Below are 18096 nucleotides of genomic sequence, written 5' to 3' on the forward strand. Positions count from 1 at the left end.
GCGGGTAAACAGACATGGCCGGCGAGGGAGACCCGGAGGACGCTGCGCACAACATGGGCAATCACCTGCCGCTCCTTCCCGGTAACCGTCTGGGGCCTGTTCCTGGCAGCGAGAGGAGGCGAGGCCAGAGGCGCAAGTGGCGCAGCGGGGCCGGGGAGGCGGGCGGGTGGTGCAGAACCTGCTCGGGGCCGCGGGCCCGGGACCGTGGTGGTTCTTGCTGCATCTCGGCTCCCCCTAGTATGCGGACGAGGGTTTGGGGAGGGAGGAGGCTGTCCCCAAAGGCAGGGACTCGTGCTCTCCATCCTCTGTGTGCCCAGAACTTGGCTCCAAGGAAATGGCGTGAAACTGGGTGGGGAAAGAGGGAGACTGGGGCCGCCCAGCATCCCAGACTTTTCTGGGACTTCATCCCCCCCACCATAAGAGTGACAGCTAATTTATTAAGTGTTCCCGTGTCACTGGCCCTGCCCCAGGCGTTTTGCGTGCATTTTTCCATTTTATCCTCCCCATGTCACTGTGTAGTCCTGACTTGGTGGGTGAGAAATGAATTGGCAGATTAGTGTGGGACTTGTCTAAGGTCACACAGTTGCAGGGCCAGGAGTCCTAGTCAGATCTCTCTGTCTGCATAGCTGGTGTCTCTTAACCACCCAGTGCTGCGCCGGTGTTTGGTCTGTTCTTAGGCTTGTAAGGACGTAGTACAAGTACATGTTAGAATACACCTAATTTTAGATACTTAGAACTGGGATATTAAAATCAGGATTCTCTTTCCTTTATGTTTTGCGAAAATTTAGACCTTGGCCTTATGTTGGAATAGTGGGCAGAAAAAAAGTCCAGAATAATTGTACAGTTTTGTCATGGAATGCTGTAGACAAGAGTTGCCTTGCAAGAGGTGTTATCAGCCAAACTGAGACTATTAGCGGAGTCACTTCACTGTGTGCAGGAAGTGTGTTATGTATCCTGAAGGTAAAAAGAGGTATAATGCACAGTCTGATACTTGAAGAAGTTTATCATGTATATTTGGTTCCTGAAAATATAACTAGCAGAAGGCCATTGATGTAGGCCAGATAAGTAAATTGTCAGAGGGAGGGATTGATTATGGCTGAGAAGGACTGGGGAAAAGCCCTGTGTTGTACTACAGACATCCAAAAGCATTATGACCTAGGATTGGCTTGCAGAAGATAAGGCCTGGAAGGTAGGTTGGGTTGGAGTGTTGGAAAGCTTGCATCTCTCGCCAGTGGGATCGTGAGTTTGTTCCATGGATTGGAGAGAAGCAGTTATGGACTTGAGACCTAAGGGAAGCTGTGCTTGGAAGATGACTTTGCCCACTGGGAGGGGTGTGGGCCAGAGGAGGAGGAGACTGAAGGCATGCCCCCACTGTATGGAAAGGACCTTTTCCATGAAAATAGATTAGAATCAGAGTCAGTGGTCCATCTGGAAGCAACCTAGCTGAATTGAATTTGGTCAAAGAGCTGAGCTGTTTTTTCAGAGACATCAGCCCAACTCTGTCTGTGCCAAATCCAGTGTGTTAGGGAAGATGCTGATGTTCTGTTGGTATCCACATGGTGCTCCTGCATGAGATGAGTCATCACACTTCACCCTGGTAGCTCTGAATGGTGTGTTTTGTCGAAAAAAATGGAGAGCGCAAGGGACTCAGAGAGATTGTCAATATAATAGTCATGCCCCTGCAAATCATATATGACTTATTTTTAGAAACATTCATTTGTCCATACTTCCATGGAGTATGAGTTGTTTGGAAGAGTAATTCCCTTTAAGTGCTTAAGTAGTTGCTTAGTATTTTAAGATTTGAAGAATCTGTCCCTGCCAGAAAAAAAAAAAAAAAACAACATAAAATGAAATAATACATAAATAGCCAAGTAGGGGGAAGTGGGTTTCAGCCATATATGGGAGAAAGGCTAGTTTATATGAAGGAAATCATTTTGAGATGAAGTCAGAATAGTTAAAATGTAAAATTAAAAATTAGTTCTAGCCTTTGAGCTAAAAGTTGACCTTTAAAACTTTGCATTATAGAGTGCATATCGGAGCAGTAAAGTGTCAAAAGTGCGTAATGAAAGCCATGCTGTCAGAATTGTGAATGCAGGGAAGTAGATGCAGCACATTTCTGTCATCGGTTTAGATTTTTCTTTGTTATCTCTTGGTCTCATTGAATTTTTTTGTTCTTAGGAAAATTTCGTATGCAGTGTTAAGTCACTGGACATTTGAATTTAAGTTGAAATAATTAGGTTGTTCTCTTTGGCAAAGCTGTATATCTAAGGACTTTGTAAGAATTAATAGAAAGTCCAAAGCAGTTGCCATATTGAAAAACATTTATATTTTCTTGTCAGGAACCTAACTGGAGGTGGTTAGATTTAAACAATGATATGCACAGCAGCAAGTAACTGTTTTGCAAAGCCATTTTATCTATTTGGAAGTTTATTTAGGAGCTTGCTTGCTTTTTAGCCCTTTCCTCTTTCCTTCCTTTCTGTCTCCTTTAGAAACTCTGAATGCTTGAAAAAACTTTCTAGAGACTGTCTTGTTCATTGTCATTTTTCAAATGAGGAAACTAAGGTTTCGTCATGTGGGGTGAATTGTCTGCTGTGTCAGAACTGGTTCCTAGTGAGGGAGAAGAGACACATCTCCTGTGCAGAAGAACGTCAAATAATTTATGCAGCTAGTTACCCTTCAAGGAAGGGACACAACCCCTACCTGCCCCTTAGATGCGGGTTGTGCCTTGTGGTTTGCTTCCCAAGAGTACAGTGTGGAAAAGAGGGGGAAAGGAGCTTTCCAGCGGAGAAGCCTGACCAGTGATCCAGGTCAGCCTCAGCAGTTCTAAGTCACGTCAGCAGTGTGCCCCCTTGATGAGACGTGATGAAAATGGCTCTTCACCTCCCTGGGCTTCCTCCCCAAGAAAATTCCGACTTGAGGGACATTCTACAAAGCACCTGACCAGTAGTCCTCAAAACTGTCAAGGCCATCAAAAACAAGGAAAGTCTGAGAGACCCTCCCAGCGCAGAGGAGGCTAAGGAGACCTGACAACTAGATGTAACGTGGTGTCGTGGGCAGGGTCCTGGAACAGAAGTAGCATCGTAGATAACAACTCAGGAAACCCAAATGAAATGTGTTTAGTTAATGGTGCTGTGCCAACACTGATTCCTTGGTTATGGCAAGTGTGCCACACTAATTAAGATGTTACCTATTGAGAAACAGGTGTGAGGTATAAGGAACTCTCTACCATCTTTGCAAATTTTCTCTAAGTCTTAAACTATTCTAAACTTAAACATTGATTTAAGAGAGGTAGTTAGAGGCAGACCCAGCCTAGACCCCCCTCTGGCTGCCTCTTCACAGTCCTGTCGAGATTCCCAAGTGTGGATGGTGTTCGTAAGAGCTCCTCTTCCCACGGGCCTGGAATCCCTAAGAAGGAACTATGTATTTGAACAGGAACATAGCTTTTACGTCTCCTTCCCTCTGTTTTTTGTTTTTTTGCTTATAATACTGTACTTTTACAGCAGAGGAAGAGGAAGAAGATGAAATTGAAATGGAAGTTGAAGACCAGGATATCAAAGAACCCAAGAAACCAAACATCATAAATTTTGACACTAGTTTGCCGACATCACATACAGTATGTAACTTTGTATTAGATCCAGTATGAGAGATGCGTACATTTAACTGTAGATAAAAGTTCTTGAAAATGAATGACTGCTTTTAGCATTACCTGAAATTACCTCAAGCTTGAAATCGTGGATGAGGATGTGGGCTTCTTGCCAACTGATAAATAGTGTTAAGCTGTAATTTTTAAGCAGTTTGGTACTTTGTCTATTACAAGTAATTCTTTGCACACTTGGCACCCTCCTTATATCTTGGCCAGTGATAGAGCTATTAAAGTACTGCTTATTCTCCTTACCGCAGGGTTCCAGGATTTAACAAACTAGCATTTTATACTTGTCATTTGTGCTTTTCAGACGTAGAGGTGTCGAGCTTAGTCAAAATCAAATATTTTGAGCTTAAAAAATGCTCTTTAATTTGTATATGAGAGATTCTTCACAAGGAATTGAGAATTCTCCTTCCAGGAGTCAGGTTTTCCTGTGGGACGCTGATACGGCAGGTGTATTATTTGGATAGGTGTGCCGTCCACGTGTGCGTGTCAGTTTGCGCGTTGGTCTGTTGAGCTTGTGTCCCGTGGCCTGTCTGTAACGACTGAGCCTGTGTGTGCCCTCTGCAGTACCTGGGCTCCGACATGGAGGAGTTCCACGGCAGGACTCTGCACGACGACGACAGCTGCCCGGTGATCCCGGTGCTGCCGCAGGTGGTGATGACCCTGATCCCCGGGCAGACCTTGCCTCTCCAGCTCTTCAGTCCTCAAGAAGTCAGTATGGTGCGGAATTTAATTCAGAAGGACAGAACCTTTGCAGTGCTTGCGTACAGGTAAAATCTCAGAGTGAACTGACTCATACTCTGCTGTGCACTCACAGGAGAGGTTGTTTTAAAGGCAAAACTGACTACTGTTTTGCCTGCATAGAAGTTGGGACAAGGCTGTGGAGTGAAACACTTCCATAAAAAGCTTGGAAGTAGAAGTTGGAGTATTTTGCTGTGATCATTACTGTCTAAGTCAAGCTTTAACTTTCACACACAGTTAACTTTCTGGTATGTGAAAGTTTTAAAATCATTAATACATAATGAAGAACAGTTCTAGAACCTTATCTTCAAGAGCTGTCTTCAAGAAAAAGAGGGCTTTTACACTGTTTGTAAAGGATGGTTTTTACAAAGGAGTGTCTAGTTATTTTCTGTCTCTCAAAATTCCCAAGTTGTCCTCTTGTAGACAAGTGGTAAGTTGAAGCTAAATGTCAAGTGTCCCATGAGAACTAGAGGAAATCAGTGGTGGGGGCAGGAAATTGATACAGGAAGTCCCCACTCCCCTCCCCCCTCAACCCAGTACAGAGCTGCTGATAAGCGGCAGAAAGGATGATCTGCTGAATAAAAGAATGTTTAGTTTGGGAAATGACAGTTTAACCCCTGTCAGCTGTGGGTTATTTTCAATGACTAGAAATCTGTTCTTCTGCTAGTGGGCTCTAATTGTACTTCCTGAAGCCCTCTATATATCTCAGTTCCCCATGTGATTCTAAAATAAATAAAATAAAATAGCTTTGCAGTGAGAATGATTGCTATAAATTGTTTTCCCATGTATATTGCTTTTGTCAACTTTGCATATTTGAAAATTAAATGTTTAAAACTGTTTCCTTTTTAAAATTTGCCTTGGAAGTAATGTACAGGAAAGGGAAGCACAATTTGGAACAACAGCAGAGATATATGCCTACCGAGAAGAACAGGATTTTGGAATCGAGGTTGTGAAAGTGAAAGCAATTGGAAGACAGAGATTCAAAGTCCTTGAGATCAGGACACAGTCAGACGGGTAAGAAACATTGTCTGTCTATCTTAAAACTCCTCAAACATCGTAAAATGAAGTACTTTTCCTATATTTTGCCTGTTTTGCTGACGTTCACGTGTGATAGCTTGTGCCTAGTTGTTCTTTTCCCTTTGAAAGTGCAGTCTGGGGTTTCTGACTTTGCTTTGCATCACAGTGACCTGGGCAGTAAAACCACAGACACTTGCCTTCCTGCCCTTCCTCCCATCCCTAGAGAGTGGCCAGTCGGGGAGGAGGCCGCAGCATCTTTTCTGATGATGTCCAGGTGACTCTGATGCCCCTCTAGGTTTCAGAGCAGTGATGTAACCCCAACAGGCAGTGTCATTTGGGACAGGGCTTCTTTGGGATTGAAGACATCTCTCCAAATTGGGAAGGGTGGGAAGTCAGGGCTGGTGAGCTGTGTGCAGCATCGGGTGCCACAAGAGCTGGTCACGCTTGCCACCCGCTCCGTCTGGGTGTGGGAGACCACGTACCCTGCGTACCCATCTCCGCCACAAATGTTCTCTCACCACAAATGTTCTCTCACCACAGTGGACCATACGTTTACTAAGTGGTCAGGAAGTGCTTGTCACCCCTTTGCCTTATACAGTTTAGAAATGCTCTGAGTGTTCTATTTAGCACTTTAAAGGAATACCTCATTCCTTAGTGAGGAACGAATACCTCATTCCTTAAGGAATACCTCATTTTAAAAAATGCAGTTCACTTGCAGACCTCAAAAAAAACCACAGAGCATTTGTCCTCATCACTGTGTGTTTCCTTTATAGGAATGGTTCTTAACTCTGGCACATAAGAATCACCAGTGAATCACTAGTGAAGTCTTAGAAAGATACAAATTCCTGGGTCCTCCCAGCCTTAGGGAATTGGTCTCTTATCTGTAGTCACAGTTGAAAATCTTGTCAGTCCTCTGTGTTGGACAGGTAATGTCTTCTGAAATCAAGGACGTTCAGAGGGTGGTGGTGTGTTTCTTTTTTAAGATTTAAGAATGTGAACTGCATGAGGGCAGGTTCCACATAGTGGGCATTCATAAATATGAGTGTACTCATCCCCCCCCCCCGCCCGGGGCTTGAGCGAGCATAGGAGCAGGGAGGGTGGAGTGCCGGAGCCCATGGGGGTTCGGTGCTCCCCGCCTGGTGCTCCCTAGAGCTCTCACTCCGGGAACTCTCCCCGCGCTGAACACAGGTCGTCAGTGTTGTGTTGTCTGTCTGTCCCTCAAGATGCAGGCTGCTCAGGCCAGTCGATGCGACGCCTGTGTGTTCTGCACTTAGGACCATGAGTGTTCCATGGATGAGTGAGCATCCCTCTGAGGGCCCTGTGCTGAGACAGCAAGCTGTTTGTGCCGTGGATTTTACTGACAGTTCCATTTTAAAAGGACTTCCTACCTGTGTGCTTATAAAATTTTGAATATTTGTGAGTACTGTATTCCAGAAACCAAAGTAGCAAATTGACTTGGGGAAAAGTATATTTCTGAAGGTGTCGACATCAGTGACTTGTGATTGTGGAAAATTAGTTTGAACACAAGATGGCAACAGAGCCTTGACTCTGAAAGCAAGTGAACGGATGTGCATTGGACTCAAGTAGAGATTAGCGTCAAACTGATGAGGGGGGACAGGACTGGGAAAGGGCCTAGTATTCCTTAGACCCACCACCACGGCTTTCACAAAAATGTCTGTCTGAAAAGACCTCCGTGGAGTGAGAATTCTCTGGGTCCCCTGCCCTTCTGGCCCTCGAACTACCTTCAGTGGGAATGGTGAGATGGCAGAGACTACAGAGGATGTGGTGCAGGCCCCTCTTTTTTTAGAAAAGGAACCTGAGTGCGATGGAGAGAAGTTTGCCCAAAGCTGTACAGCTCGTGGGCACCGCTGGTGCGTTCTAGGCCCCCGACTTCCAAACCAGTGCTCTTCCCACCAAACCACAATTCTCCCCTTGCACATCTGCAACTCAGGCCAGTTTCCTTGTCTCTGTAATGTAGGACCAGATGATAGTGATGTGTCTTATTAAGACTCTTCACATATACAAGGCGTACTGCTGCCTTCTGACCTTTCCAAGTCGTGTCTGTATTTCTTTGACATCTTCTGAACAGATGGAATTTTTTTTTAATTAATAAAAAAGTAGAAATGTATGATTGCATCTCTGTAGGACTGTTTTAGAAATTCCTGAGTATTTCTTACATGTAGAGAGGAAGGGGAGATTAATACTCTATTTGTAATTATAAAAGAAGCCCTTGTACTTACCATAATTGAAGTGAGTAATTTTTAGTCAAAAAGGTGATTAAAACTAGAACTCATGAAAACACATACATAGATATCCTAAACATTTTAACTTAAGATATGTAAATGCCCCTTTATTCGTTTCACATTTGCTGGTGAGGCAGGGACTGCCGTTATGTCGGGTCTGCAGGTCGAGCTGACATCTGTCTTTCTTGCATCAGCTGCTTTCATTACATCATCTGTCTGCAGTGCATACCTGTAGTTTTTCTTTAGAGATTCCGAAGATACTCACAAGGGCTTTGAGCACAGAAACCTTCCAGAGTCATGCACTTTTCTCCCTATTAGGGTTGTCTGAACCTGATTTGAAAGCATGTTTTGGACTCAAGCTAGTGTTTCATTAAAGCAGATTTAATTTTGTACTTATTTTCCTGGTTGCCGCAGTATTCACATAAATTGCAGAACAACAGGGCTCTACTGTATAGCCCAGGGAGCTATATTCAATAACCTGTCACAAACCATAATGGAAAAGAATATGAAAAAGAACGTATACACATAGACCGCTGAATCACTTTGCTGTATAACAGAAATGAACACAACACTGTAAATCAACTAGACTTGAATAAAATGTTTTATAAAGCTCCTTCCACTTCGAAAAATATTTGTATAAATTATATAGCTATAATTGCACAACAACTGCCACCAACAGGTTGGGAAGAAACAAAACTAGTTTATGTTAAAAGCAAAACTCTGCTGCTGGGAGAAGAACCAGCCGTGTGTGCAGCAGACGCTGCGGTGTGTCACAGAACAGAGAGCAGTGTCCACCCTTGAGGCGATGGACACAGCCTGTGTACACTAATTATCAAAACGATCTCTAAGCTGATGTTTCTGTAGCATTGATGTTTGTATCATAATAAAATCTTAAGAATTAGGTGAGGAAAACATGATTATTTAGTTATTTTTGTTTTTAATGAACTCTAATAACATAAGAACACTTGAACATAGTCAGATTTATGTTACCATTTTCCAAAGTCATGTAGACTTAAATTTGAGCTTGCAGGAGAGAAATGAGGTGAGTGGAGCGTGTCTAATATCATCATGCAGTAAACCTACATATTTTCAGACACGTTTAGCTATTTTCATTTAATAAATCTGAAGTATTAAAGTGTCATAAGTTTTTGTGGGTTGAGACAGTGGTCACAATGAAAGACCACTTTAGACTTCCTGAACATGAATAATAGTGAAGCAGAGACTTGTAATATATTTGACTTCTTCTGACTGTTTTTCATTCTAGCATTTGGATGTGTTGATACTTTCTGCATTTGAAAAGTTATAATAGGAGATAATTCTTTCAGTGCCTCCTAAGACAATGGCTTGGAGGTACAGCCTTTTTGGCATTAATTCATGAGAAGATACTTACAATTATGATATTCTCAAGTAGCATTGTTGAAGGATGACTTTACTATATGAGTAGAAATAATTTTAAAGATAATATAGATTTTGATTCTTTGCATATTCAGGGTAAATGTTTAAGAATGAGAAAAGGAATGCACATAGAAATAAGGCTACGTATAATTCTGTAGTCTTATCCATGTAAAAGGGTTTTTAAGTTTCTCTTCCTTTACCTACTTACTTAGGATAGGTGATTCATGAGAAGGGATAGATGTAAGAGTCAGGCAACATAACGAAGTGGGATAAGGGGCAGGGTGGGGTGTCCCAGAATGAGAAATTTTTACAGAAGTATCAACACATCAGGGGTTGGTGGTATATTTATTTTTTAACTTTATTTCATTTACAGGCTTTGTCTGAAATGTAAAAATAGCATTTTCCATTCCACAGTGAAATAGAAAAATCTTTGGTTACCTTCGGTTTTAACTTTGGTATGATTTATGAAATACAGTATTTTTTGAAAATTTCTTGTATCTTAATATCAGGATTTGATTAATATGTTTAAAAAAGAAAACCTTGAAAGTCTTAGTACTTGAAGCTATCCATAATGGTTAGAAACGTAGTGATTAGAATTAGTTTATCCTAAAACTGAACACCGTGCCTGGCTCTCTTCTAGAATCCAGCAGGCTAAAGTGCAGATTCTTCCTGAGTGTGTGTTGCCTTCGACCATGTCTGCAGTTCAACTAGAGTCCCTCAATAAGTGCCAGATATTTCCTTCAAAACCTGTCTCATGGGAAGACCAGTGTTCATATAAATGGTGGCAGAAATACCAGAAGGTGAGAAACTGATTTTTTTATGCGTGTTCAGAAAGCAGAGACAGGTTGCTTTTTTCCTGTTTAAAGAAAGAAACACCAACAACTGTCATGAGTCCTTCCCCAGACATCTTCTGAGCAATACTATAGTTGCATTTGTTCATAGCTGGAGTTTCTAAAATTTCATAGGCAGCTGTTGATGTAAGAGCAGTTTGCAAAATCAAGTAAAATGTTAGAATACTGTGAGGTATTCCAGCTACTATTCCTTTAAGTTATGAATTACTTTGCTGTGGTTCTAAGTGCTGCAGGAAACGCTTATTAGACTGGTCACAGGAGGCACTTGGCTCTTGAGTCATAAACACCTAGACTCAGGGGAGAGTGTGGGAGAGGGTGCAGTGGCAGTTGCTTCCTCCTTGTGGGCTTCTGAAAGGAAGCTGTTTTTGTGCAACAGTAAGGACATCACCAAAGCTGGCTTGAGAATAGGCGCTCTTTAAAAGTATTGCCTGTAGGGCATTAATTCCTATGTATATCCTTTTGACTAGATCATTCTCGTAGGACAGATACCAGTGAAACTTGTTTGTACTTATCTGTGAGATGTATCAGTTTTGAGTATAAAATACCTAATATTTATGATTTCTCCCTAAAGGAAAAAAATTTCTAGTTTCTAAATTTAAAATTACTTTTTGAGATATGTCTTTTAAAAATACGGAAAGACAATTTCTGTAGTAACCTGAAGAATCCTGTACTAATCATCGAAGGTTTTAATTTTGATGTAGATTATCCTAGGGCCCTAATCTGATGTAATAGCTCAGCGGTAAAGAATCTGCCTGCCAGTGCAGGAGTTCAGTTAATCGCTCAGTCGTGTCCGACTCTTTGCAGCCACATGGACTGCAGCACATCAGGCTCCCCTGTCCATCACCAGTCTGAGGAGCTTGCTCAGACTCATGTCCATTGAATCGGTGACGCCATCCAACCATCTCATCCTCTGTCGTCTCCTTCCCCTCCTGCCTTCAATCTTTTCCAGCATCAGGGTCTTTTCAGATGAGTCAGTTTTTTGCATCAGGTGGCCAAAGTATTGGAGTTTCAGCTTCAGCATCAGTCCTTCCAGTGAATATTCAGGACTGATTTCTTTTAGGACTGACTGGTTGGATCTCCTTGCAGTCCAAGGGACTCTCAAGAGTCTTCTCCAACACCACAGCTCAAAAGCAATCAATTCTTTGGTGCTCAGCTTTCTTTATGGTCCAACTCTCACATCCATTCATGACTATTGGAAAAACCATAGCCTTGACTAGATGGACCTTTGTTGGCAAAGTAATGTCTCTGCTTTTGAATATGCTATCTAGGTTGGTCATAGCTTTTCTTCCACGGAGTAAGTGTCTTTTAATTTCATGACTGCAGCCACCATCTGCAGTGATTTTGGAGTCCAGTGAAATAAAGTCTGTCACAGTTTCCATTGTTTCCCGATCTATTTGCCATGAAGTGATGGGACTGGATGCCATGATCTCTGTTTTTTAAATGTTGAGTTTCAAGCCAGCTTTTTTGCTCTCCTCTTTGACTTTCATCGAGAAGATCTTCAGTTCCTCTTCACTTTCTGCCATAAGGGTGGTGTCATCTGCATATCTGAGGTGATTGATATTTCTCCTGGCAGTCTTGATTCCAGCTTGCACTTCATCCAGCCCAGCATTTCTCATGATGTACTCTGCATGTAAGTTAAATAAGCAGAGTGCCAATACACAGCCTTGACGTACTCCTTTCCCAATGTGGAACCAGTCTGTTGTTCCATGTCCAGTTTTAACTGTTGCTTCTTGACCTGCCTACAGATTTCTCAGGAGGGGCAAGTAAGGTATCCCATCTCTGAAGAATTTCCCATAGTTTGTTGTGATCCACACTGTCAAAGACTTTGGCGTAGTCAGTAAAGCAGAAGTAGATGCAGGGGATGAGGGTTCAACCCTGGGTTGGAGAGATCCCCTAGAGGGGGGAAATGGCAACCCACTCCAGTGTTCTTGCCTGGAGAATGCCATGGACAGAGGAGCCTGGCGGGCTGTGGTCTGGGAGGGTCACAGAGTCTGACGTGATGTAGCGACTAAACAGCAAAGAGCTGAAGTTCACAGTAACTTGGTATAGCTGCACAGTACTTTTCTTTTCGGACTTGATACAGATACTTTTTTTTTAATCTAATTTTTTATTTCTTTAGCTGTACTGGGTCTTAATCGTGGCATGCAGGATCTTTCATTGCCATGTGCAGGACCTTTAGTTGCAGCGAGAGGGATCTAATTTCCCGACAATGGCTCGAACCCGGGCCCCCTGCATTGGGAGTACAGTTGTACTCTGGACCACCAGGGATGTCCCCAATACAGATGCTTTACATATACTGTAAATCATGTTTATTTGACCAGTAGCACAGTGGGAGATTTTGCTCTGGAGTCATTTAGTCCCAGCAGTGTGTCGGCCCTGGGTGGTGCTGAGATGCTCTGTGGCGAGGTCACTGTGTCAGGATACATAGTCTCTCAGGATTTAGATAGCTGTGGGTTTCACTCATTGGATATTTTTTCCAGGAGGTATTAAGTACTTTATATAGTAGTTCTTCCACACCAAGATTTTTTTGTTAAAAATTCTTAAGCATTTACAAATTCTAAGTTACCTCTTAGCACAGTTCTGAGGATAGAGTGAGAGTCTGTGGAGTTAATTCCTGGCTTAAGCGCTCTGGACAGCTAGTTCTGTGTTTTCTCTGTAGGATCTTGACATCTTAAACCTGAACTTGGATTAGACAAACAGAACTTGTAAAAATCTTTTGTGTGAATTACTGATTAACTCCTTCCTGTTCTATGGCTAAAGCACCTCAGCTTGTTCATGTTGAATTCAGGCGTAGGCCTCTGCAGGCGGGCCGTCAGGCGTTAGGAGCCAGATCCTCTGACCTGCCCCTGTTGTCTTATTTCGCCAGTAATTCTGGATTCTCAAACATTGGCCGTCAGTTTTCTTCATGTTCAGAACTGCCGAGGATTAAACAGAAGGTGCTGAGGAGCGAGCGAGATATAAAAGGTGTTCATAGCTACGGATGCCTTCCTCTGTGTGTGTTTTCTGATCGTTCTGTTGCTTACACTTCGGGTAGAGTTTCTTAGGTTCTGAAATTTGGATCTAGATCACTAGGCCGAGAAAAAACACCAGCCGCTCTATTTTGGACTCCAGGCGTCCTGCAGACTCTGCCTCGCTTTAGAGAGCCCACTGGGAGCCGTTCTGCCGGCATGGGGCGGGGAGTGCAGGGAAGGGCTGGCGGAGGCGCTGGGGGTGGATTCCAGGGGCCTGGACCCGTCTCAGGGGCCGGCCTGCTGCACCTGCAGTGGACGCTGACTTGTCACAGTGCTTGTCTTCAGGCCGACCTGGGGCTCAGGCCAGCCCTCTGCGGAGTTTACTCAATCTGACTGCTGTACCTGCCACGGCCCCAGCAGGGCCTCGTGCGTCTTTGTGTCTGAGAAGCGGCTCACGAGGCCAGAACTGGGAGAAGCTTAGTTGATTCTTAAATAACTCACTCTAATCGGGTTGCCACCCACTTTTCCACCAGAAAATGATACTTAAAGGATCTGGGAGTGGAGTGGAGTCTTCCAGAAGTATATTCAGTTGACCTTGAAACTGTACATAACCTCTCAACATTTGCCATTGAAAACAAAACAGTTGAAATGACAAAAGTATTTACGCTTCGGTTATCTTCCATTCTGACAAGGGAACACTGTCCCTCAGGATTGAGAAGTTAGGTCAGTATAATCAGGCAGTGCTCTTCCAAACCCACTTCTATCTGGAAACCTTTCTCATTCAGTGATTCGATCTTTAAAACTCTAGTTCTTTATTCCTTCTCACGGTGTCTTTTTCTCTTCACTGTTTACTATAGCGAAATTCTCTCAAAATGAGGAAAATGTTGTTTAAACCTACTTAGAACACAGTGTATATGTTTCTAAGGATACTCCCTTCTTGCCCACACTGTTTGCTCATTTATAAAGCCCTTCCATGTTAATGAGAAAAGAGTATGAAGTGCAAAAAAGTAATGTGGAAACGAGATAAGAAAGTGCCTGAAGCTCATCTTTCTGGTCTCTGCTAAATTTATAAGCTCCTGCTTCTCATACGGAGCAGGGAAGAACTGAGCGTAACTCAAGGGCAGGACCCACAAACAATAGGAGCTCACAGGTTAGCTCCTCAGCCTTCTTTCAGAGTTTCTTTATGAAAACACAGATAGATATTCTCACTTCTTTCCTTTTTCTTACGGAGGAGGATCCATGCTGTCCTGCACCTTGTTTTAAGAGTGCAGGAGATTCTCCGCTCTCTGGTTTTCAGAGCGTTCTTATTTTGAAAGCCGCACAGTATTCTCTGTATTAATGACGGACCTAGACTCAGTTATGTACACAGATGACCTTTCACATAGGTCAGTATTTGAGAAGTGAGATTACTGGATGTCAGGGCAACTGCATTTGTAATGTTGACATGTATTTTCAAAGTTTCTTACTTGAGATTGTTCATCTCTGTACTCAGTGTTTCAGTAAGGCTGCACAGTATCCAGCTTAATTTTTGCTGATCTGGTTAAGTGAAATACAGGAGCTTGTTGAGGGTTTACCTTGAATTTCTCTGAATGTGAATGACGTGTGACATTTAGTGTATAAGAGCATGTCTTATTTCCTTTAATTGGAATTGTCTTCCCCCTACTATTTATTGCTAGTTCTTTACACACTTATCTGTGTGTAAAGGAAGCTTATCCCTTTACCTGCAGTTAGTTTCAAACATTCTTTCATTTGTCATATTTGTCTTTTAACTGTATTTTGGTGGTCATATAGTTGAATTCTTTTTAATACTTCTGTATTCTGAATCATAGCTAGCAATACCTCCCTGTGTGAAGGAATCTCCATTCATCAAAGAAACGTGCCGTTTTTTCCTTTTGACTTCACTTCTTCTTAATGACATCAGAATGTGAGCTTTGAGCCGTGTGTAGTTCTCTTGGTGTGACTCCAGCACCTGTCCAGGTAGCTGTGTTCACTCAGCACACCTGTGCTGCCTTATAGACCAGATTCCTGTTTTTTACTTTATTTTTCTTCTGTTCTGTAATCAGTCTGTCTGTTTATGCCCCACCAGGATACATAACGTAACTGTTGACTGTTTGTAATTTTGTAAGTAAAAATATGGCCCCTAACCCCATCAGTACTTTCCTCTTTTCAAGATTTGTGTGGTTACTATTGCTTATTACCTTATCCACAGGAACATTAGAGTCTGCTTTTGTCTTGTTCCAGAGTAGTAGTAAGAGCAGCGGTCAGAGCAGTGGTATTTACGGATGAGAGACGTCTTGCAGTGGTAGGCTGTGTGTCCTGTAGGCAGAGGCTTCTCCAGTGGAGGAACGGTTTCCCAGCACACACTGTAAGCTTGTGGTTGTGTATCTTGCATTATGAGCTTGCAAGCCTCAGGATCTAGAGAAAGCTCACGATTCCATTCCAGTTCTTACAAGCAAGTAGGATTTGATAAATGAAGGAAACAAAAACTGTAGTATTTCGATCACTTGGATGTTATTTTCATAGTTCACGTTGCTGACTGCGTGAGGACCTGACACAGCAAGTGACTCCCGCGGTCACTCTAACCCGCCGTCTGGTCTTGCAGGCACAGTGCCCTTCCCCGCCCAGTGTCACGTGTCACCCTGTCAGTGAATGGCTTCTGTACAAAATTAACAGGTCGTAGATGTGCAGGCTTTGTTTTGTATGTGGAGAAGATGTGCTCATTCTTTATATTGTGCTTTTTTGGGTCAGGTATAGCACCCTCTCTGCTTTAAGCATATCATACCGAACTGCTGTTGATAGCTGGCTAGGCTGTTTCCAACCTGTTGCTCTAACAGCACCGCTGCAGTGCGTCCTGGCAGCGTCCATGTTCTGTGTAACACTTCTCTTTCCAGATTTTCTTGGTTGCTTTCACACATCTGTTCAGATGAACTTTAAATTGCTTCTGAATTCCAATTCATTGGTGTCACATTGAATATATACTCTGAGGACTAATATCTTACTTATTGAGTCTTTCCATCAGTTACTGAAATTTTATAGGAATTAAGTAAAAACATCTTTGTCAAATATAGTCATCTCTTATGGGATTCTCTGCAGACTTTTTCATCTTTTTTGAAATTAGAAGGTCTTTGTGGGCCAAGATCAGTTTTTAAATGTGGTTCCTTGTACCCTACCATCTTGATTCTATGGTGTTTAAGTGACTTCTGTTTTCTTTTCAGAGAAAGTTTCATTGTGCAAATTTGACTTCATGGCCTCGCTGGCTGTATTCCTTATATGATGCTGTAAGTAACTTACATTGAAAGTTTTGCTTCTCGGAGAAGCCATGTCGTAAGGGTCATTAGATGAAACAAGTGCCATGTTATTTTTGGAACTAGTGCCGTTCATCTAAGGGGAAAAGGCAGGAATCATCCTGCCAGACAGGCCTGACTTCGAACGTATAGACCTTTAGTTTTCTGTCAGTGGATAGTGGCTTGTAACTTCAGGACAAGATGCTGTGGCATCTTTGGGTGTGTTAAGCATTTAAACTTCTGTTGTCAGGTTAGAGTTACATTTAGAAAAATACAGAACCCTAACAGGGTTTTAGTTCTCTTGTAAACAAGTATGTCCACTTTTATTTCCTGCTTTTAGTGTACTAATTGATGTATACAACAGTGCTTTTCCAGTTCAAATTTTTTATATTAGGCATCATGACAGCTTGAAAAATTCAGTAAGAGACTGTTGGGATAGTTCACAGAATGTAGGTCACAGACACAGGCTGTGTTCAAAGCCTGATTTCTGTTAACTTTCCTGTGGTTTGGGGCAGAACTTGAGTATAACATGGGGGTAGAGGTGCTGTTACTGTCCTGGGAGGCAGCAGAGGGTCTTAGGCTTCCCTTGGGAATCAGCCTGCCCGCAGAGCTGGAGCTCTGGGCTTACTGAACTGGTAGGTTGTGGGCACTTAGCACATGGGCAGCACCGAAGGAAATGATGGTTCACTCTTCTCTTCAGCAGCTTAAGAGGCATTACAAGTACGTAATAGACCAGAGTATTTTTTATATCCACTGCAGAAAGATAGTGAGCACTCTGATGTGGTAAACAGGCACCAGGTAAGGTGTGTAGGTAGCGGCTGCTAGTGCAGCTTTTTCCTAGAGAGGGGACGAAGAGAGGCCAGAAAGCCAGCCTCATGCTGGGCTAAGCAGGGGCTGCAAGCATTTCTGTGTAAGAAAACAGACACGTATATACTGGATCTTTACTAGGTAGTAACTACTTACATTGCTACTAATATGTTAGATTTACTGAGTTGAAAAGCTGACAGTGAAGTGTAAAGTGTGTGAACCTTACTATGGCTCGTTTCAAACAAGGAAACCTTAATGGATAGAATCAAGAAACAGCTACGCGAATGGGATGAAAATCTCAAAGAAGATTCTCTTCCTTCAAATCCAATAGGTATGAAAAATCAGCTTTCTTCCTGTGATGTTTTACTAAAATTGTTTTCTGTTTAATGAAACCGAAAATTTTTTATTATTATTCTGAAAAAGCATTTGTTTTCATGAATTACAGAAAAAAAAATTTTCTTTAGTTAACTGTAACAAGGGTCTTAAATTCTGAGCATTCCTATTTTAGACATAAAAGGCTCGGGTTGCAGTAAACGGCTGGCATCCAGAAACACTGTCTGGGTTGTAAAGACTCCTTTCCTTGGTCTTCAGGGTGCCTTTAAAGGTCACCTTAGTTCCAAGACTTAATTAGGTACAATTTAACTATTTTTCTAGTGTCTTAGTAAATAAGTGACTTCTGATAACATGGGTTTGATTTCATGTTTAAGACATTTACAAAAACAAGTATGGGAAAATAAGTTACGTCCTTAAGATACATATATATACACTTGAGAGCTGATGCATTTTAGTCTTGTTTATAACTGTTTAGTGTGGCCTCTGGGAAGGGTTTATTCGAAAAGGATGTTATTGCATTCATAAGTCATATGTATCTGCTTCATAAGTTTAAAAGTTTGAAAAACCTATCCTGTCTCTCAGATTTTTCTTACAGAGTAGCTGCTTGTCTTCCTATCGATGATGTATTACGAATTCAGCTCCTTAAAATTGGTAGTGCGATCCAGCGACTTCGCTGTGAACTAGACATTATGAATAAAGTGAGTAACGAATGTCTGGATGCTCACGTTCTGTCCGTCTGGGGTGGGGGGCGTTGCACTGTTGGGACCACCAAGGCTGTCTGTAGGGTGTCTAGTCATGTAGTCATGGAAAGAGAACTAATTTTAATTG

General features: G+C 42.4%; 1 protein-coding gene across 2 annotated transcripts in view; it reads left to right on the top strand.

The window, feature by feature from the left end:
• The window catches only part of CRBN (cereblon), a 24080-nt gene continuing 5984 nt past the window's right edge, over positions 1 to 18096 (top strand). Inside the window, exons 1-8 of one of the 2 annotated variants that reach the window (XM_004018315.4) lie at positions 1 to 81; positions 3501 to 3613; positions 4214 to 4416; positions 5252 to 5401; positions 9683 to 9842; positions 16060 to 16122; positions 17182 to 17266; positions 17851 to 17966. In XM_004018315.4, the coding sequence (XP_004018364.1) occupies positions 15 to 81; positions 3501 to 3613; positions 4214 to 4416; positions 5252 to 5401; positions 9683 to 9842; positions 16060 to 16122; positions 17182 to 17266; positions 17851 to 17966 (957 nt within the window). In that variant the 5' untranslated portion in view covers positions 1 to 14. The remainder of the gene's footprint in view (positions 82 to 3500; positions 3614 to 4213; positions 4417 to 5251; positions 5402 to 9682; positions 9843 to 16059; positions 16123 to 17181; positions 17267 to 17850; positions 17967 to 18096) is intronic. The other variant, XM_042235930.1, reaches the window with a different exon arrangement.

This window comes from Ovis aries, chromosome 19 (assembly GCF_016772045.2).
Source record: "Ovis aries strain OAR_USU_Benz2616 breed Rambouillet chromosome 19, ARS-UI_Ramb_v3.0, whole genome shotgun sequence".
NCBI classification, from domain to species: domain Eukaryota; kingdom Metazoa; phylum Chordata; class Mammalia; order Artiodactyla; family Bovidae; genus Ovis; species Ovis aries.